This window comes from Portunus trituberculatus, chromosome 48, assembly GCF_017591435.1.
Source record: "Portunus trituberculatus isolate SZX2019 chromosome 48, ASM1759143v1, whole genome shotgun sequence".
Classification (NCBI taxonomy): domain Eukaryota; kingdom Metazoa; phylum Arthropoda; class Malacostraca; order Decapoda; family Portunidae; genus Portunus; species Portunus trituberculatus.
The window spans coordinates 28,672,336-28,694,122 of NC_059302.1; the positions used below are offsets into that span (position 1 = coordinate 28,672,336).

General features: G+C 36.6%; 1 protein-coding gene and 1 long non-coding RNA gene across 10 annotated transcripts in view; one reads left to right on the forward strand and one right to left on the reverse strand.

The window, feature by feature from the left end:
• The first annotated feature begins 6 nt into the window (after positions 1-6).
• On the forward strand, positions 7-6,964 carry LOC123498960. The gene is made up of 4 exons (XR_006672855.1): positions 7-88; positions 3,837-3,875; positions 6,539-6,689; positions 6,829-6,964. It is a non-coding gene; the product is annotated as an uncharacterized LOC123498960 (long non-coding RNA).
• The window catches only part of LOC123498954 (agrin-like), an 849,095-nt gene continuing 832,881 nt past the window's right edge, over positions 5,574-21,787 (reverse strand). For 6 of the 9 annotated variants that reach the window (XM_045246556.1, XM_045246559.1, XM_045246558.1 and 3 more), the window contains 15 exons: positions 20,929-21,261; positions 20,273-20,688; positions 19,460-19,602; positions 17,996-18,228; positions 17,470-17,604; positions 14,856-15,099; positions 14,356-14,367; positions 13,060-13,224; positions 12,610-12,741; positions 12,271-12,389; positions 11,269-11,350; positions 8,767-9,213; positions 8,230-8,419; positions 6,819-6,966; positions 5,574-6,671 (listed from right to left, as the gene is read on the reverse strand). In XM_045246556.1, coding sequence (XP_045102491.1) covers positions 6,520-6,671; positions 6,819-6,966; positions 8,230-8,419; positions 8,767-9,213; positions 11,269-11,350; positions 12,271-12,389; positions 12,610-12,741; positions 13,060-13,224; positions 14,356-14,367; positions 14,856-15,099; positions 17,470-17,604; positions 17,996-18,228; positions 19,460-19,602; positions 20,273-20,688; positions 20,929-21,261 — 2,951 coding nt within the window. In that variant the 3' untranslated portion in view covers positions 5,574-6,519. The remainder of the gene's footprint in view (positions 6,672-6,818; positions 6,967-8,229; positions 8,420-8,766; positions 9,214-11,268; positions 11,351-12,270; positions 12,390-12,609; positions 12,742-13,059; positions 13,225-14,355; positions 14,368-14,855; positions 15,100-17,469; positions 17,605-17,995; positions 18,229-19,459; positions 19,603-20,272; positions 20,689-20,928; positions 21,262-21,787) is intronic. The other 3 variants (XM_045246561.1, XM_045246555.1, XM_045246562.1) reach the window with 3 other exon arrangements.

A 21,787-nucleotide genomic window follows, 5' to 3' on the forward strand; every position in this document is an offset into this window, starting at 1 on the left:
CTTCGCATGGAGAGCGGTGTCGTGTCGAATCGTTTCTGCCAGACAGATAGCGGGAACAGCACGCACCTATCCTGTCATACAAAAATAAGTAAGTAAATAAATAAATAAATGAAATAAATGAAGCCAGTGAAAGGTGCTTATGACAAGGCCTAGCGACTAGAAAAACCAGTTGCAAAACAAGACCTATATGTTGGTCTTGTTCAGTCGATTTGCGACTTTGTTTATGGTGTGACGTCACGGAAAAAGGTTTGAGAATGTGGTGTCGATGTAGAGAAGAAGATTTTGGAGTTAGTGAAGGAAAAAGAGCATATCTGGGACCCTAAAAGTTAATTTTACAGAAAAAAAATAGTTGATACTTTCCAGTCACTATGTGTGACGTTTTCCGACTAGTGACTTGAAATATCAGTCGCAAATTGGCACGTGTGAACTCGCCTTCACGCACATCTGCGTTCGATGAAATAGCTGCCACTCTCCGATGACTGCTTTCCTCTATGCAGGGTGTTGTTGGAGGTGAGGATTGAATACTTACGATGATTTAATTTCATCGCAATCGCCATCGTTACCAGCGTTACCAGAGGAAGACATGTTTCTTTGTTTACATTCACTAGCCGATACTTCCCAGTCGCTATGTGTGAACGTATTTCGACTACAAGAGCTCAGTCGATACTTCTAGCGACTCGCAATTTCAGTCGCATATTGACACGTGTGAACTCGCCTTCTGAAAGAACTGATGGCTTGACTTTTGTAAACTATATTATGGCTTTTGATTCCAACCTATATAATAAAACTGGATGAATGGAACCTCCTCCCCATACATGGGCAGATAAGGTGTACTTCCTTGTACAGTTAGCGTTTTTTTTGGGGAGGGGGGCAGGCGTGAGAAAAACTGGCGGAGATGCCTCAATGGGTAACTTCATGGAACTGTTTTTGGCAAGAGATGAAATGTGAAGTTTTCAGTTTATATTATGAGTAAAGTACAAACTGAAGATATCCGGTATCGGAGGAGACAGTTGGGTATCATTGAAGAAGAGAGGATAGTTGTCTGTTAGGTTGTGTTGAGTTGAAAGATGGAGGAGTGGAGTTTTTGAGGTACTGAACACTATTAAGTTTTCACTGCTCCAATCAGAAATCTTATTTTTTTGGCATCCCTGTTAGAACTGTCTCTGAAATTATGTGGAGAGGTGAAAGGTGGTATCATCAGCATAAGAATGGATAGGGCAAAAAGTTTGGTTAAGATCATTAATGAATAATAGGACGAGAGTGGATGACAGGACAGAATCCTAAGGAACACCATTGTTAATAGATTTAGAAGAAAAGTGGCTGTCTACCACAGACTGGTTTTCAATCTTTTGCTTGTTAAGAATCCCATGAGTTATAAGACCATCTACTGGAACCCTCAGTAATCTGACATTGAACAGAATGTTGATTTAATGACTGCCACTAACTCAATCTGCAATGGTATACTGCAAAGGATATTATTAGATCAGCTATCTAATTACTCCTGGAAATCTTCACGTGAACCCTTGTGGGTTTGCAAATGCCAGGTTGAGAGCCCTTGGTTTAGAATGTTTAGGTTGAGAATAAGAGAGGAATGTATGCCTCCATGCCAGACACTATCACCTCTGTTATGCGTTCAGTACATAGAGATCCGGGTCTCTAACACGGAAACAGTCCGTAATCATTCCAGGGAAAATCAGCATAGTACCTCCTCAGGTACCCCCAAAACTGGCAGAGGCAACACCAGAAGCACCTCTCCTTTGGGTGGATCCTGAGGAGGGATTGGAGAAATAGAACACGATACAGATATGAGATTGTGATTGGAGGAACCCAACGGAGAAGATAGGGTAACAGCAAAAGTAGAAGGATTAGAGATAGCTCAGGAATAAATCAAGAATACTGGGCGAATCTCCAAGACGGACAGGAATATGAGTAGGGTGTTACACCAGTTGCTCTAGGTCATGAAGGATAGAAAAGTTAAAGGCTAGTTCACCAGGATGGTGAGTTAAGGGAGGGAAAGGCCAAAGCTGGTGGTGAACATTAAAATCTCCAAAGATGAAAATCTCTGCAAAAAGATAGAGACAGAATGTGCTCTACTTTAGAAGTAGTCAAAATTTCCCATAGTCAGAGAAGTAAGGGAAGAGATAAACAGCACAGATAAATTTAGTTAGAGAGTGACTTTTAAGTCAAAGCCAGATGATAAAAAAAACTAGGAAGATTCAAGGGCTTGAGGACAAGAGCTAGTCAAGTCGTTATGCGCATAGATGCAACATCCAGCTTTGGAACAAAAAATTAAGATAGAGAAAGTAGGAAGGAAAAGAAAAGGGCTTACAGTCAGTTGCCTCAGACACCTGTGTTTCAGCAAGGAAAAAGATGGTTTAGTAGAGGAGAGGTGGTACAATTTGAAAATTAGATCTAAGACTGTGAATGTTGCAGAAATTTATGAAGAAAAAGTTGAGGGGAATGTCAAGACATTTATGAGTGATACAGAGAGAGCAGTCTGACCTGGGGATATTTATGGTCTCCTCCTCAGAAGGCTGGTGTTGGAGTTGCCATTCTTTAATATTAAGTGAAGGGTGTGTGTGAAAGGTGTCCATGTAGTTTTGTGTAAAGGAGGAGAGCTGGATTTAGAGAGGAGGCTGTGATTATCCTCACAACAAACTTTGAGAAAGTTCACAGCACCGCATGAACTGATCCAGACCAGAACTGGGCAGACCAGAACTAGTACTATTTGACCTCACTGGGAGCAAATTACAGTATTGTTTGGTAGGTGTCTATTACCTCCTCCAATCCCATACAACACCAGTTAGTAGTGTAACAGAATGACCATAAGAGAGCACTCAATACAAAAGGACTGTGAAGCAAGGAAGAGTAGTTGTGCATGAGTGGGGTCAAGAACTTAAATAAAATTCCCTTGCTTCTCATACTACCCAAAGATTAGGTTGAGGAAACCAACTCCCAGATACAATGTGCAGCATAACAGAAAGAGTCTTAATTTGGGTTTTTATTTTCTACAAATATGTGCAAACACACTGAATTATGTACATAAAGATCTGTCAAAACATTTGAATGACACTTAAATTTACAAATTCATGAAAATATCTGTAGGAACATCAGCATATAATGTAGGTAATTGGTGTGACATTCTGACCTCTGTCACATGAATACTATTCATTTATTAATCATTAATTCCAATTTGATAAATAATTTTTTTTCAAGAATTTAATCCCATAATATATACTGCATAAGAAAAAAAGAAATATTATACATCACCAGGTAATTAGGTTCCTATACAGTTAAGGTGTGTTTCATTAGTGTTGGGATACTTTTTACTTTTATGACCAAGTGAATTGCTTCCTAAAATGTGGAGTAGGAAAATCAGTTTCTTCCATGTTGCAATAGTACTACATTTGTATTAGATATTTATATATCTATAATACTAAAACATACATGTTTGCACAGTCCTACAATATTGGCACATTATCTTGTAAAAATTATTTCTCTATCATATTTTACAATATTTACAAATCAACACTCCTCTGGAAGACAGGTGGGCCTTTTAAAAACTTTACAGAAAAAATACTAGCGCACTAATGAATTCTCACCAGTATGGAGTGCTTTAGGTGTGAAAAAATAAAGGGATCTCAAAGGAATATCCTACACATTTCACCCTAAGGAAGAATTTTAAAGTCAGATACAACATAACACTCTTCATGAATGAATCATAAGTTTAAGTTTCTGTTTTTGAATACAAGTACTGATATTATATCCTTCATCATTAGGGCAATTGTCTGATTTCCAAAGAGGTCCTAATGTTCTTTTTTGCTTTGTTCCTGAAGGGCTATGACTGCTGAGTGGAGTGCAGGAGGCAGCTACTGGTGAGTTTGTGATGTGGTGCTTCATCCCTGCTGGTCAGACTCACCAATGAACTACATGTACAAAAATTATAGTACATAAAGAAAATTATTAACCTACTGGTTTTACTCTTCAAAATATAATATACAAACAGTTTTGATTAAGCAATGGCAAATTTATAAAATCACCTTGCATGAAGACTAACTTATCGTCATTAGCTCTAGACAAGATTTGGAGAGATCTTGTTTAAGTTGCATTTGAAGATACTTCTTTCTATTAAACAAACATTCTGACACAAGTTTAGAATAACAATGGATCATACAGAAAACAAATGGAAGTTATTGTACAATCAAACACTTAGTAATAAATATTGACAAGAATAGTGACGTTAATTGCAATAAATAATTTCCACTTCTATCAATATACTTTCAACACTATAATTATTGATATTGTGTACATATTGAGTAAAGCTTCCAAATTTGCTTAGTTCTCACCACAGATCATTATAGCAGTATGATTGCTAAACCTCTCCGTAATCTTGAATGTAGCATTTTATCAGCGTGTTAGCATATTACACTTGTTTCTCCACATGGTTCATGACACTATATATAACCTTATACTTAACTAACTAATAAAGAGGTTTGGATGGAATAATATGACTGCCTCAGCTCAGTAATGGAACAGACTCAACACACCTTTTCATTAACTGGTCTCAATTCTATACACCTCTGCTTAAAACATAGTGATTATCTACAGTAATAAAAATATATCTTTGATAATAATGAGCTTATTTTTAAGGACATTATTTGCAGCAAGTTCTCCAAAATTATACTTTTCAATTACTATTAGTTTGACCCAAAAAACACCAGTAATTAATACAATTAGCTTTGATAATGTTGTAACAAAAGAGAAAGTCTTGCATTTTGTTTACAATGTGATTGATACTTAATCATATTACAATGTCTGTAATTATATGTGTAACTTTAGATATTGACCTCGAGTACACCAAATATACAGGAATAATATAGCTTATGAATGGGTTTCATGAAAATACATTTACACTATAAGTTCAAAATAAATTTTAGTAATTCATTCCAAAACTCCTAAATATGAAGTACATTGCTGCTGTAATACCTGTAACATTTGTTAATACAGTTCTTTTTCTTAATCTCTTTAGTGTGTGTGTGTGTGTGTGTGTGTGTGTGTGTGTGTGTGTGTGTGTGTGTGTGTGTGTGTGTGTGTGTGTGTGTGTGTGTGTGTGTGTGTGTGTGTGTGTGTGTGTGTCAAAAATGTGTACATGGTATAGGTAAAGGTGAAAATAATTATTTGGGGGGGAAGATGAAATATCTGTTTGGAGAATTTCACACACACACACACACACACACACACACACACACACACACACACATATATATATATATATATATATATATATATATATATATATATATATATATATATATATATATATATATATATATATATATATATATATATATATATATATAAAAAGCTGATCATCTCCAGGAACCTCTTAAGTTTAGTTGTCAAAAAATGACACACTGCCATTCTATTCATGTAAGTGATTACATTTCATTAAACAATAAAAAAAATGTAAACAAACTTTGTTATATGAATTATCAGTAGTACTGGCAGTAGTATTAACATGTGCTACAGGTAGGTAAAGTCATAGTGAACAATAGAGACAGTCTAGTACGTAGTAGCTTAGGCCTGAGTTTTATTTAAGTCCGGTGACAGCGGCAAGACCCTGTGTTTATAATTCAAATCCAATTATGTTAAATTTTAATTTGGGAACTAAAATATTTAATGTTTAATTTGTGACAATGATTTACAGTCTCAAAAGTCAATATAAATACATACTGCAATTTGTCATATAATGATTCTAATGTTGAGAACTATTTAGATTAATAAAAAATGTACACACAACACAAATTACATAGGGAAGAATTACAAGCAGTTTTGTGAAGTGTTTCAACACAAAAAACTGAGCCCTTCCCATGCCTTTCCTCAAAGCAAACACTACACATTCATCCCAGTAGTTTACACTATGTAAGAGTTAGTTTTCATTATGTACATATGGATAATGAAAAAAAAAAATATATAAGATGCTTTAAATCTGACTGAGTGCAGATCAACGCAAGGACTCGTACAAGAGGCCCATCTGTAGTGCGGAGTGTAATGTGCAAACACATTACAAACATTATAACTAGTATATCACACCATCCATGAAGCTTTAGGCTCCATCTTTCCCTTGTAGCTCATGGCAACAACTCATATATCAGACAAAACACAACCTTTGATTGAACTTTTATATCATACCCGCACTGAACCATTAGTGTCATCTTTACTTTTGTCTTTATTTATGGTATAGACTGTGTAAGAACAAAGTAAGCACATATAAAACTTTTCAGCTTCATTAACTTGTAATAAAAGTGTAATGAAACACTATTTTAACACCTATATCAAAGTACATTCAACACAATGCACAGTAGTATGCAAAACAGAATAGTCAGATAATTTTAAGGCTGTTTGTCTTGCAATGACAGTATGTAGTACTTATTGTCTATGGCAGAAAAATGTCTAACGAAGTTTAAAACTTTGTTCTTTCTTACTTCAGCTGTCGACCACTAATATGTCACTTTCCTTTCACCGCATTTCATCACAGAACCTTACGAGAGAAGAGTCACCATGCGTCACTAGGTTTAGGTCCCGATTCTCCACCTGAATGGAGTCTATGCATCCTCGGAAGCCCTGGTAGTAGGCTGGAGGCAGACCACGCGGCATCTTTGGAGACCCACCTGTGCAACATGAAAAATGTGAGTCAAGAGACTCAGAGAGAATACATACTGTATAATCACTATGGAGATAATTTTTTTTGTATAATTCTTGCATTTTGATTGATTTTTTTTATTATTTTCTATTCCAAGAAAACCATATCATCTTACCAATCCACAGTTTGCCATTGGTGTTAAGTGTGGTAGAACCACGGTTAGCAAGGCCCTTTACTGGACGTTCATTGTCAACTCTGAGGACTCCGAGACGTTTCCGTCGATGTACTACCAGCACGTGCCACTGACCATCATCCACGCGCACCTAGAGGCACAGGACAGGAATGAGGTGTGGAGGTGTGAAGCATTGTTGCATATACAAGTGAAGGAACATCTATGACGAATTACAGCATGAAGAAATATAATGTTAACCCCTTCAGTACCATGATGCATTTCTATATTCATTGTGCTTAGTATTTGGTGATTTTATACAGCTTCAGAAACTCATGTGAGGAATGAAATAGTGAAGACTGTGGCCATTAATCTTGTAACCTCATAGACCCTTCCTAATGTCAATAAAATGATCTAATCATACGCAAAACTCAAGGTAAAAATACGTCCCAGTACTGAAGGGGTTAAAGAAATACGTATGCGGAAAGTGACATATGGAATTAGAGAAATATTTGATGGAAAAATATTACCTTTTTCATTAATACATGAACTAAGCTAAGATTTGCATGTTAATTTGACTTCCTAAGTAACACAATACCAAACCTGAGGTACAGATCGCTCCCCACTTGATGAAGCTAGTTTCTAACAAAAAGACATGTCTGTCTTTTTTTTTCATGGCAGCTGTCATCGATTATTCATAATATTCAACATGACAAGAAAAGATACAGACAACACCATCCATATGCCCATATTTTTTCATTATTCTTTTTATTTCTGCTCTTTCTTGCAGAACAACTGTATACAGTTACACTTACAATTACAAGGCTAAATGAATATTTTTCTATTGTATGCCATCTGTGTTATTCTTGCTGTGTGTCTGTAGCACTGGGCACTAAGTGATATATTTAAAAAAGACAACTCATTGTCAGAAATCAGGGACCCCAATATTTAAAAGACAGTGCTGTCAGAAAACATGTCTGTGTGATACAGCCTTAGCTGAAGAAAAAGACAACTGAGATACACTAATCTACTCCATTCATTGTGTTACTGATTGTAATGAGTGCTAAAAGAAAGATGATGGGTGATTTTGTTGTGCTAATATGCTGATATGGCAAAAAAAAAATAAAATAAATAAAAAAAAAAAAAAAATAAATAAATAAATAAATAAAAAAAAAAAAAGGTAAATAACGGTAAGAAAAGGATTAAGCAAAATGAATTATAGAGAAAAGATCAAACAAAAATGGAATTAAAAATACGACAGAGAGAAAGGTTCAGCATGATAAAGAACAGTGGGAGGATACTGATATAGTGGAAAGAGGTAAAAAGGTTCACCAAAACATTCTATTCCTTTTAAACATACAATCTTTTAATAGGAATGCAGAAGTAATGCAGAAGGATGGCAGATGAAACAGCTTACCTTTGACCTTATCACAAGCAGAGCCTGTTGTGTGCCCAAGTTGAATGACAGCTCCACAAAGCCTTCATTTATAGTAAGGGCAAAGTAGTCTCTTGACACACTCGATCCCTTGTTGAGCCACACCAGGACACCATTGGGAGTTGTTGCTCGAAAGCGAATCTCAAAATGGTTTGTGGTTTGACCTCGTCTACTGCTGCCATCAAGAATGAGATTAGACTCCAAGTGTGGAACATGCTATCAGTGTTAACATTTTAATCTACAGGGTACTTCTATAAATTTGTATGTGTTACCATTTGAAGTCTTAAAATTTTTGAAGACACACACATTAGAATCTACAGCATTATGTATTGTATTGATGTACGTCCACACTCCTTGTAAGATATTACTTTAATATCAAATGTCATAATAAACATATATGTACAATCAAATATTGTTCATACACAATTAAATGTACAAAATCAGTTTAAATAAAAAACCTCACGGTGGCACATTAAAGTAGGCAGGTTGTTCATGCAGTTAGTAAAGCAAGCATCTCACCCTCCCAATCCTGGCTCCTCTGCATTCTCTTCTGATGGTGACACTACATGGTCTATTTCATTGAGAATGGGAAGAGAATCACCTTCCACTTCCTCTCCATAATCTCCCTCTTCAATGAATGCTTCATTATCCTCATCATTATATAAAGAGAAGAGACCTGAACCAACTTCTCTTTCTTCATCCTCCACTAATGAACTTATTTTATTTTCCTTCTCTTTTGATAATATCTCTAAATCTTTTACTTCATCCGCTAGGGCATTTTCTTGTTCTTCCTCTTCCTCTTCTTCTTCCTCTCCCTCTTCTTCTTCTTCTTCTTCCTCTTCTAGGAATGCAATGTCATCTTCAAGATCATAATCCGTTGGATAACTGAGATCTATGTTGGTCCATGGTTCAGGAAAGTCAATGCTCTCATAGTCATCAAGTGTGAGATTGTACTGTGTCAGGTTACTACATGGCCCACCACAATGGATGCAAGCAAGATAAAGAGGGGGTTAGTTAAACTTGCTTGTTAAGTCAGTGAAATATTAGTAATATTAGCAGTTAGTATAATATTCATGCTCACTGGTAGTTTTAATTTCTTTTAACAATGCCAACTAGAAAAATATCTACTTTCATGGTTTTCTACATGTACTTCAACATTATATCCTTTCTTCATAGGAAAGATAAGCATTTAATAGAGGAAAAAAAGCCTAGAAAAAACACTGATGTGCAATGACATCTCTTTCAAAGTTTTGTTTTTAACATATGTACATACAATCACAAATTAAAGGAGCATTTGATATATTATGGCATAATATAATGAATACACACTTGTATACAGTTACAAAATGTTTTATAAGACTTCTATAAAGTAGTGAATTAGCAATGAAGAAGGATGGTCATCAACCACAATGATTGCACACTAAGCTCATCTTTAAGCCCTGCCCATTGCCTCCTCCCCATTTTTGTGGAGCAGATGATTGGTGGACTCTCTTTATTCCCTAATTGTTCACATTAAGTAGTCTTGCTTTTATAGCTGATTTAAATAAAAATCAATGTGAAAATTGAAATATTGCAATAGGAAGATCCTGGCACTTCAAAAAGCTTTGAAAAGAATTATATTTAGTAAAAGGAAAGAAGTATTCTGGAGTTTTATGGGTTTAGAGAAGGCACATGATAAGACTTTTTTTTTATCTATGGAAGAAGGAACACTGGCCAAGGGCAAAAAAAGGTCCAGTGAGGTGCTAGTCCCTGAAGAAGTTAACTAGAAATATATCTAGTTGGAAGGGATTCCAAGGATGGTACAAGTCTTTTTTTTATATATATATTTTTTGTTTTTCAATTCTAAATTTTGCATGAAGAGTGTATGTGTACACAGATGCACATAGTTTTGTGTGAAGGAAGACAGTTGTCTTTAGAGGGCAGTCTGTGACTGCCCCCTTGTGTTGTGAGACAGAAAAGGAAACATTCAGTGAGGTCACAGCTGGCTTTAATGACTAGTTCACAGTACCCCCTAAACCAGTGCCATTGGACCTTACTGGGAGTATTTATTGTTTTGGCAGGTGTCTACTGCCTCCTGTAGGATGTCTTGAAGTTGCATGATGTAGGTTAGTGATTTTCAAAAAGGAGTAAATTGACCCCTGTGGGGTAAAGAAAAATTACATGGCAGGGGGTAAATAATTGATATATGTGGCAATTGAATAAAAATTACATTAAATTTCATTGTGTAAAAGGGGCAAAAAGTTTTATGAGAAGAGTACAGCATGTGTAAAGTTAAGAAAGAAGATGAGTGAATAATTTCAGGTCATGATGTGCTAACAACCATATCAAGTAGATTATGTAAATAAAATACATTATTCGTTTCCACAAGTTTTTAAAAGCTTAATAACTTGATATAACTATCATTCTAGTATTGAAATAAAAAAAAAGAAAAACCCTGTAATGGCAAAGCTTGTTGATAATTTGATTGAAAATATCTTGAATATATATTTTCAAAAAGTAGTGAATTGGCAAGAGTGAAATGAACCATGACCTTGTCCACTGAAAAGATGAAAAAGCAGAAGGCAGAACTTCTAGGCGAGCATAATACTATGTGGTGATTTTCTCAGTATAGCAAGAATTATGTTGATCAGAACAATGGTTTCTTTTATGGACTAAGAAAATATCTTTTAAAAATGCAGCAAAATTTACCAGTACAAGCATGTATATTATTCTCAATGTTAAGATACTGTATGAAGAGTACTATTGTTAGCAATAAAAAAAAAAAAAAAAAAAAAAAAAAAAAATATATATATATATATATATATATATATATATATATATATATATATATATATATATATATATATATATATATATATATATATATAGACACACACATACATTTGATGGAACGGATAAAGTAACAATGTTAGTGGTTAGTAGCTAGAAATCTTTCAATAATATAATCTACATATGAAATGCAAATTTAATGCTAAGAATAACTAAGCTACCACTGCTGGACTATATAACTGAATTACTCACATTCTATACACCATGTTGGGGAATCTGAGGAACGTCTGGCCATCAAAGCTGACAGGTTTCATCATCCGTTCCTCATCAACACCTGTGCAGAAATATGAAGATTAAACCGAGACATTTCTAGACTTTACTCAAGACAATAAAAGGAAACTATAAATCATAAGCATTCTTTACCATCTAGAGCAGAGAATAGTGGTATCAGGTTTATCATGATCCATCCAAAAGTTATTTAACGATGAGATCTAGTGAGTCTACACTTGCTGAACAGGTGTAATATAGATGTGATGGGAAAGATCATGTAGCTATTGGGCAATTCATGAAAAAACTTTCACACTGATTCATAAGAACTTTCACACTGATTCATGCTTAAATCTTAGCAAATAAAATACCTCATTTGTATTATTTCCCTATCATGTTCTTGGCATCCCCTACACATGCGACTTTCTTTCTTTGTATCACTTTGATGCCTAATGTCCTTCAGCCACATCTCTTGAAGTTATGTGTCAGAAAAGCACGTATTTCCTGGGCAAACACTTCCTCCTTGCTTGTTCACACACACTGCCTCTACTTGCACCTCCTTCGTACATTTACCTTATCTTTTTTTCTTCCAAGGGACTTTTCCCTCCCTCCTACCTTACCTTCTTATCTTCAAGCAGCCTTTCTCTCCCATCTTACTTTTCCATCGTCCAAGAAGCCTTTTTTCTATTATTAAGATCTCCAGTTCTACATATACAGATTTTTTTTACATATGTTTCAGTCATCTTCCTCTAAACCTATTTGTGCCTACACATATTTTTAAAGAACTTAAAGGACACACAATCTGTTTCCGATATTTCCTAAACTTCACAATAACTTGATGGAGGGCCTTGTCATTGCCTCTTTATGACAGTAGCCATTGATCACTACAATATATATGAAAGAAGTGTGCCATGGAAATAGTAAAATAGTCACCACAAAAATTCTTGATTATCATGGGATCATTCAATGTAATTACATAATACTCACGCTTTTCGCAGAACTTGCCGGTGTATGGAGCAAGGCATTTGCACAAGAATCTGTTACGGAAGGGATGACAAACTCCACCATTTTCACAAGGATTCATTTGACATGGTGGTCCACGGTACCTGTTAGTTGAGTAAATCTTTAGAATGATTCTTAACATAAAGTTCTAGGTGTTCCCCTCTAATGTTAGGATACTGCACAAAAGATTTAATATTAATAATATAAAGCTGTGAAAAATGGCACTCATTTTAAACTTCTAAAACATCTCTATATTTTCACTTACAATATTCTCCAATTTGAAAAGTATAAAATATCACTTCACTTCTCTGTTTTTCCACTTACCTACGAACTCCTCTTCCACCAGTTGCTCTCTCATCTAGGTTGTCATAAACTTCTGAGTTGACAAGCAATCTCTGGATGGCTCCATTAAGACCCATAGTCACTCCAGAGTCAGGATGTGCAGTTGTATAATTCCTGTTGAAGAAGGTCACCTCATCAGTTGTGCTCATCGAGAAGTAAATCTTTCAGCCAGCACAGAATACGATTGTTTTCAGTTATTAATTTAATAAAAAATCTGCCAAGAACCTTGTCAAACAGAGGCCAATAGCAGAAATGAATGCCAACATAAGCAGAGATCTGACAAAATGCAGTCAACATTTACAGGAAGTAATAAAACAATGACAGATATACATATATCCTATTTTGTAAAATAAAAATATAGGAATATATAAAAAGTTTGGAGATGTACTGTACATTCATTAGAAATATATGCAGAGCTTTAATTTCACTCACTCAAGCCCTCCAAGGTAAAGTGGCTGGTTAAGATTGAGCTCCTTAAGACGTGGTCCACTCTTCCCCATCACTCGGTGACCACGGTTCACCCTCAGGATGCCTCTTCTCTTTTTCCTGCGTACCCTCACCACATGCCAAGTGTTGAGGGGGATGCGGGTAGGGCTCCTATAAGCAGGGGATGAGGGAAGGGTACAATTACAGTAAATGGTTTCTTCTTACATTACTCTGGTCCTTCAGGATTGTGATACATGACAGGTAACACCTTGAAATAATGTGTTTCATACTTTATAATCTTACTCATCCTTATTTCACAATTTTTCATAAATGCAACAAGTTTTACAGACAGCAGCAAAATTACTGTATTGTGTGTTTATGAGTAAAAAGTTTCACAACTATGGGAAGGATATGAACAGGGTACAAAGTGATTTATCTGAGGGTAGATCTTGCATACTCTCTTTCTCTGGAGCTGCAAATTCCTTAGCACAGACAAGACGACATTTATGGGCATCAGTCAAGCTCTTTACTGGTCAATGTGAAGAAGCATAAAACAATAGGATAACAAACAATATCCAAATGCAAACACAAAACGTGTGAAAAATTAGGAATGGAATATAATTAGCTAAATAAGATAATTCTAAACAAATATTTTTGAAGGGATGAGCATTCATCTCGTGTGTGATGTACAAGGGCTGTGGGGTGACAAAATATGTGTAAAGGCACAAGAAAACCAGGTACAGTAAATAAATGCATTCAGCTTTTTGGGAGTAACATTATTTGTCCTCTTGGCAAATGTTTGAATGAAAGTCAAGGAAAAGATGTTCATGGTTTCCTCTTTTTTGTAGTGCATTTGGGAGTTCGAACAAGTGGTGACTGAGGACTGGTGTGGACTTAAGATAGTCAGGATGAGACAAGAGTGATCAATTATAGACTGACTTGCTAATATAAAAAAGTACTAGCAACAGAAAAAAAAAAAGACAATTTGTCTTATTTTTTTTTTGTAACTAGGCTCTGATAAAATTTAGATGGCAAGTTTTTTTTGGAGTAAATAAGGTAAATTCAGTTGTGGTCATCTTGAAATGAAATATTTTTCTTAGCTTGTATCCTGCATTCCCATGACAGTCTCAAGACCCCAGCCACCATGAGTCCACACTGGAGCGTGAAAGTGGATCAAAATAATAATACTGGTAAGTAATAAATTAAATTGTGCCAGAGTAAGTTCAGGAACAAAGTGTACTTGTTCATGTTGCTCACTCTGACCTGCAGTTTACCACCTACACCAGTGGATCCACTACTTACTTCAGCCTGAATCTGAAACAACACATGATAATTGGTGATTCTACTGTGACAAGCCGATCTAAATGTGTCACATTTACTAAAAACCTGAGCCAACAACTGACAAAGCATGGAAGTGGTAAACACCAGACACTCCTGAAGGGTGCAGTGTTTCTAAGCATAAACTGTGAAAATATTATTTACAGTGATTATAAAGTGTTTTATATGATTGAACTTTTTTTGTTTTAAATTGACTTTACAATATCTTCTTGACAATGAATGAGTTTTTTTGAGCCCAGTGATATTTTAATGGAAAACTGGACAAATAGTACTTCACAAAGAGCATAATGCTGGTCCTCCACCATCAAGCTCTAAACAAACCCTGCTCCCTATAGTAAGGTACAACAGCACTCTTGACTAAACGAAAGACTAAATGCAACATATCTAAAAATTGCATAAAAATACCATTTAAACATTACTGGAGAATGTAAAGAGAAAGGAAATTCAAACACAATAGCACTCACACAAGAGTTGCAAGGCCAGAGCCCAGATTGTAGGAGAACTCAACATGTCCATTGCGAAGGTTGAGAGCGATGAAGTCTCCTCCACCACCCATCTGTCCATTGTAGAGGAGGACCCCGTCAGGAGAGCGTGTAAGGAACCACAGCTCTAGCACCAGGGAGTGACCCACATTCTCCAGTGTGGGCAGTTCAAGGTAGGCATCCCCATCAAAGTCTGGGATCACTACCTCACGTAATGTTTTGTCCACTGGGAAAATAAGTAAAATTAGAGTGAGATGCAGAACAGTTTACCAAGAACAAGTTGAATAGATATCATTCTGATGACAATTTCAAAGATGTAAATTTCCAAGTAGCTACATACTGAACATTCTAACTGGTTTGAAATAAATTTCTTTGTAATGATTCCATCATCCTCTCCACATTGTTCAATGTATATCTTCTTAGTTTACCTTCACTCATAAATGCACAAATACACCAAAATCTTTCAGTGCAGGAATAAAAAACAGGCTGAACTTTTGAGAGGATGCAAAAAGAGCTGCCAAAAGGAAGATAATCTTTGAACGATACAAAAAGAAAATTACAACTCCTCACTGAAATATACAGTACTTATCATAAGAATTGGACCTCCTGGCTGAGGAATCCACTACTTATGGTGAAAAAAGCAGTCTTCTTGAGAGTAAATCATTATAACCACAAGCATCAGCCCCTGCCACGACATCACCGCATGCCTCAGCTTTGTGCCAGTGACTCACAGCCCTGGGGCGTGTTGGAGAGTAGTGACCTGCAGCAACTTTTTGTGTATCCTGGCATATTATTGTGCCTGATTATTTCTGTTTGTGAACAATACTAAAATGAAAAAGTATTCATCTGAGACTATTGTGCAGATCATGAGCATCATGGAAGCAGATAAACCAGTTGGAGAAATAACTGATCACTTGGCATTATCCAGAACAAGTCAAGCACTGATCAAGGCAGTTCAGAAAATGATTTGCCTGAACTTAAAATGATGATTTAGGTCAGGGGTTCTCAGTTCTCAACCTGAGGTTTGCAAGCACCTAGAGGTTCATTCACAAGAAGAATTTCAGGGATACTTTGATGGCTGATCTAATAATATAATATCCTTTGCAGTATCATTGCATACTGAGTTAGTGTCAGTCATTAAATCAACATTCCATGGATACATAGATGGCTGATCTAATATTATTTTTTGCAGTACCATTGCATACCGAGTTAGTGTCAGTCACTATATCAACATTCTCTTCGATGTCACATTACTAAGGGTTCAGGTAGATGGTCTTATAATTCAGGAGGTTCCTATCAAGAATGGTTGAGAACTCCTGCTCTAGGTGGTCCAGAAGGCTGTTACTTTCTTCAAGCCTCTAGCATTGGACACAAACCAGCTTATGACAAATACTGTATAATTGAAATAAGTTAGGAGACATGATAGAGACAAGTATAAAAAGAAGAGTACATACATCAACTTATGGAAGAATGAAGACAAATGGATAAATATAGATATAGAGACAGGAACAGAAAAATGTAGCTCCGAGTTTCTACTTTTTAACTAAAGTATATAAACTCAACCCTCGTTTTTCCAGACTAAATGGTGCAGGTACTGGCCCGGATAAAAAGAAGTCCAGATAACACAAATGGGTCCTTTGTTTGCCAAATATAGTTACTGTTTGTCTTCTTAGACATTTTAAGAAACTCCAAAATTTAGTCTATATTGGTTTCCCTGACCAACTTAACCAAAACAAATAATCTAAGTTAATCTAACACTACAACTAACCTAACTAGTAACTGAGCACGCTAAAGAAAAATCTTCATAGACGTGAAGTACAGTGAGTATACTACCACAAAATACAGCCGTGTCACGCGATGCTGGCAACGTCTGCATCACAAGCTTCACCCTGCACAGTAGCATTAAAAAGCTTGTGTCGATTGTGGAATCACCACAACTACACATGCATTGTTCCCCCTAAAATTCTCTATATCAGTTTCTGTGCCGGCTTTCTAGCTGCTACACATACTGCTTCATAATGGCGACATCTAAAGCAGCATCTTTTCCACTTCTTACATTTTTTCTTGGTGGACTTTATCCCTTTCACTTGATGATGCATTCTCACAGTGTTTGGCAGAATATTCTACCAGTTTATCTTCTGATTTACTAATGTCCAACAGAGTTTGCTTGGCTACACCATACTCCTCACAAACACTTGCAACTCTAGCTCTTTTCTCTAACTTTCTTATTAATTCCAGCTTTTAAATCATAGCCAGGGCCACTTACGTGCACCTAACTTCCTTGGGAGACATAATTAAGAGTTCTAAGGTACTGAAAAATGCACAAACTTGCTCACTGATACTGGACAATACACAGTGTTCATTAGCGTAGGCCGGACTTGTTTACAACGACCTACCACAGTGGCACCACCATCTATTGGCTTTATCTGGAAGTGTATGAGTTGTTTGAATTAATGTGTTGGTTGTCTGGACTCAAACTATTAAATTATTATCTGGACATTGTCTGGATCAACTGAATTCAGATAAAGGAAGTCTTGATAAACGAGGGTCGAGTGTATGCACAAAACACCCAAACTAGTGGATGACAGCGACTCACTTTGGTCACACAATGTGCCGGTTCTACCAGGGGGACACTTGCACAGGAATCCCTCAGTGGGCAAGGTGACACAAGTTGCTCCTGCTAGACAAGGCTGACTCTCACAGGGATCCAGCCTCACTTCACATCTATCACCTGAACAGAACAAGATTGCAGATGCATGTTTATACTCTTGGCATGTACAGTATACAAATTGACAATAATACAGAATAATTTGGTTTTTAAAATAACATTAAAATATTAGCATGAAACAAGTCATAATACTAAAAATAACCATCTTAATAACTTTAAAGAAAACCTCCACAACTCAATGTTTCTAAAAAAGTACAATGTAATTTATTTTTCCATACCTAAGAATGATCAAATATGGATTTTTATTGCATGATTATAGTTCTCTTCCAATTCATTATGAGAGTGCATATATATATATATATATATATATATATATATATATATATATATATATATATATATATATATATATATATATATATATATATATATATATATATATAAAAGCACTAACCTGTGAAACCTTGGATACAAAGACATTTGAAGTGACCGTCATCAGTGGGTCTGCAGGAGCCCTGGTTGAGACACGGGAGGGAGACACATGGTGAGGCAGAACACTCGCCCACATGCTCGGCCCTCATCACGTGAGGTGACCCTGGCCACACCAAATCCAAAGGTCGACCATTGATTCTGACAGAGCGCAAACATCCCACAAGGCCTTCAGCTGTTCCTGCATTCTCCCACACTCTGATGTTGATTTGAAATAGATAATAGAAATTTATTTTTTCTATGAATATGGAAAAAAGAAAAATAGAAAAGATAGTCAAAGAATTCATCTGTATTACTATTATTTTTCATTTTTAAATCTAAGGTGAACACTGAACACTATAACAGAACTCTAAAATTGATATTCTACACTGGCCTTACATTATACTAAATGCAACATGGCTGTATAGCAGACAGATCCTTTTATGTTTTAAGGATATTGCATATTGAGTAGTGAAGGAAAGTGCTCTTGACCAGTGGTCTTCATTCTATGGCTATGGCATTGCAACCTCTATTCTCTCTCTCCTACTTAAAACTTCACTTATTCAATGAATAATGTTTATAGGAACGTTATCAAGTTCTTTGTGACTATTGGAGCACCAGTCTTCTGTGGGTGACTATATTAGTACACTCCAGCTAATGGACAGTCCCAAGGAGGGTTGGGAATGCGGGTAACGTCCCATGGAATACACCCTCTTAGATAAATAGACTTTATAAGAGTAGTTTATTTATTTATATTATCTTTTGTTATGTTTTATTATGTTTCTGTGCAATAATTATTATTTATAAATACCTTTTTCTTACCAGAAAACACATAAAAAAATAAAAAATAAAAATACGGGTGCTCTTTTTGGGGAGGCTGGAATGGATTAATGGCATTTCAATGCGTCTCAATGGAAATTTTTTTTGATACGAGCTATTTGAGATATCATATGAGATATATGATATCCATAGTTTTACCGGCAACCTGCTGGCAACCTCATATGGCAACAATGTGTTCTTGGATACCATTTTGCAGGCAGAAGCTACTCCACTCATTGTTAAGTTTCCTGGATCCCAGGCCCAGTGCAATTCCCCACAGAAGCAGTGTGGATGTGCATGACATCAAGTTGAGTTAACCCACATTAAATTGAATAAATCGCACTATTTATTCGTATCTCCTTAAATATAGACGCATTTAATCGAAATTGCGTTACTCAAACTCAGGTTAATCGAGAGTTAACTGTAGTAATTCTTTGAGGTTTATATTCCCAAAAGATTGTTTTTTATCTTGTATTTCAATATATATTTATTTCATTTAAAGTTATCGATGTTCCTTGTCAGATTCACTTCCATAACAACCTGATCTTGAGCTCTAATAATAATAATAATAATAATAATAATAATAATAATAATAACAATAATAATAATAATAAAAATGCCAAATTGTTACCTTCTCTCATTAGTTGGGACATATCCAATATAGGTTGAGCCTCTGAGATCCAGACTCTTGAGGTTTCCTGGAGCCTTGCCCACTGAATCCTCTGTATCATCCAGCTGAAGGATGCCGTCACGCTGGTACCTCTTGGCAACCACCTGCAATATGGACAGAATTAATTTGCTTGCACCAGACTTCACAAGTATTGTTCAAGTAGGATTGACTAGTCAACAATATTACTAGAAGCACTGAAACTGTTTTCTTGACTTTCACAGTAATAAAGCTGAATTTTACAATATACTGTTACCTAAGACCATGTAACACAGAACGATCTATAATGGACAGTGAAAATAATGAGATCTAAAGATTTAGAACCAATCAAAAGTCATAAAAAAAAAAAAAAAAAAAGCATTTTTGGAGGTTAAGTGAGAAAACTGTTTCTTAATTGTGTTGTAGCTGTGATGCTGTATGTTTTCTGTGAGCAGCATCAGAGCCACAGAATCTCACTAATTGTAACTGAAAATATTTTGTGAACCACTGCTGTTTATACTATAGAAACCATGAGTATTTTACATGATGGACATGCCTACACCTCTCCTGAAAATCAATATAGTAAATATAAAAATTACACTCATATAATTGATGAAGTAAAACAACAGCAGTATCTTTTACTGTTGTACTCTAAATGTTCTAACAGTTTTGGGTTTGTAACCTTAATGGCAAAACAAAAAGATTTGTTAAAATATTTTGTAGAATCAATAAACATTAAATCTTTCCTGGTCATAATTGATATTCCATTATAAATATCAAAGGTAGAAAAGCACTCACCCTATGGAAGCGCTTCATCTGGATGCGCTCATGGCTACGGATGAGAGCTGGTCCTGAGCCTAGGTTGTAGCGAAACTCAACAAAACCATCAACGAGTGCCAATGAAAGGAAATCCCCAGAGCCGTCTCTCTGTTGTTGACTGTACAGCAAGATTCCACTGTCTGTGAAGGTTCGGAACTCTAATTCAACCTGGACTTTGTTATAGGCTTTGATTTTCTTCACCTCTAGGAATGAGGAGCCACTAAAGGATGGGGTCTCATATGGTGGTGGCAGTTCAGTCTCACATTGAGGCCCTGTGGCTCTTAATGGACAATCACAGCTAAAGCTTCCATCTGGCAGATCTCGGCAGATTCCCCCACGCTGGCAGGGACGTTGGCTGCAGGCCCCACTTGCCTCTTCCCTCCCTGGAGTATTGACTGTGGAATGGGCAGGGAAAGAAGACGAGTCAGTCTCCATTAAGTAACACATATATGTGACAATATATTAACATCTTCCTGGCCTTAAGGAAACACTACATGGAACATGACAGTATTCTGGCTACAAATGTAAACATGAGACTGACTGCAGAAAGAAGTACAGGTGGTACACTACACGGACAGTGCAGGTGCAGGTGAGCATGCAGTGCAGCTTACCTGGTGGGGTGCAGTGGCACTTACCTACGCAGGTCTGGCGGTCTGCACTCTGAGTATAACCCAATCGGCAGGTGCAGATGGAGGACTTGCAGTGGGAGTAGGAAACAGAGCAGTCCTTGTCTCGGTAACAGATGGAGCCCAGGAGGCCGAAAGCAGCGATGGTGACAGGGGTGGGTGGCACCCCAAAGATGCTGTTTGAGAGGCTGTGGGTGCTGGACCCACTGCTCACCCCCACCACATACTCTGGGTGCAGCAGGTGGCGAGTGGCTTTCGCTGTCTCCGCCCGGTGGGGCTCAGTGGACAAGGGGGCAGTGGACCGGCGCAGGGGAGACTCGGTCACTCCATCAGACTGGTTGCCTACGTCAGGTTGTCAGCACTTAAGAGTGGCACCAAGAGGATGCCGGCCCACACCACAAGGTTCATATACTACTACTTCCTATTCTTCACAACAGTAAGATCTATCCCTTGAAGGTGAGAGTCCTCTTGGAAATTTTGCCATTTTTAAATAAGCTGAGGGATCCAAAATGTTCTAATTCTATTGTATTACATGTATATAATATTCCTAAGTAAATAATCCTTCCTGAAGAAATAAATTTGACCTTAACAATGGCACTTATTCCAAGCTGATCCTTCCAGGGTCAGAAGCGGCCCATGTTTAGTGCTGCATCACATATGTAGCTCACAACACTTGGGCAAAACAAGAGTGCAACACAGGTTACCACAAAGAAATATCTTACCAGTGTCACCACTGCCACATCTGAGAACACTTCACCATCCAGATATTGTGGTGAAAGATGAGCAGTAAAAGTAAACATAAGCTTATGAGAGTGAGCAGTAAGTGGAAATGCTTTACAAATGACAGTGATGGACTGGTTTGTGTTTT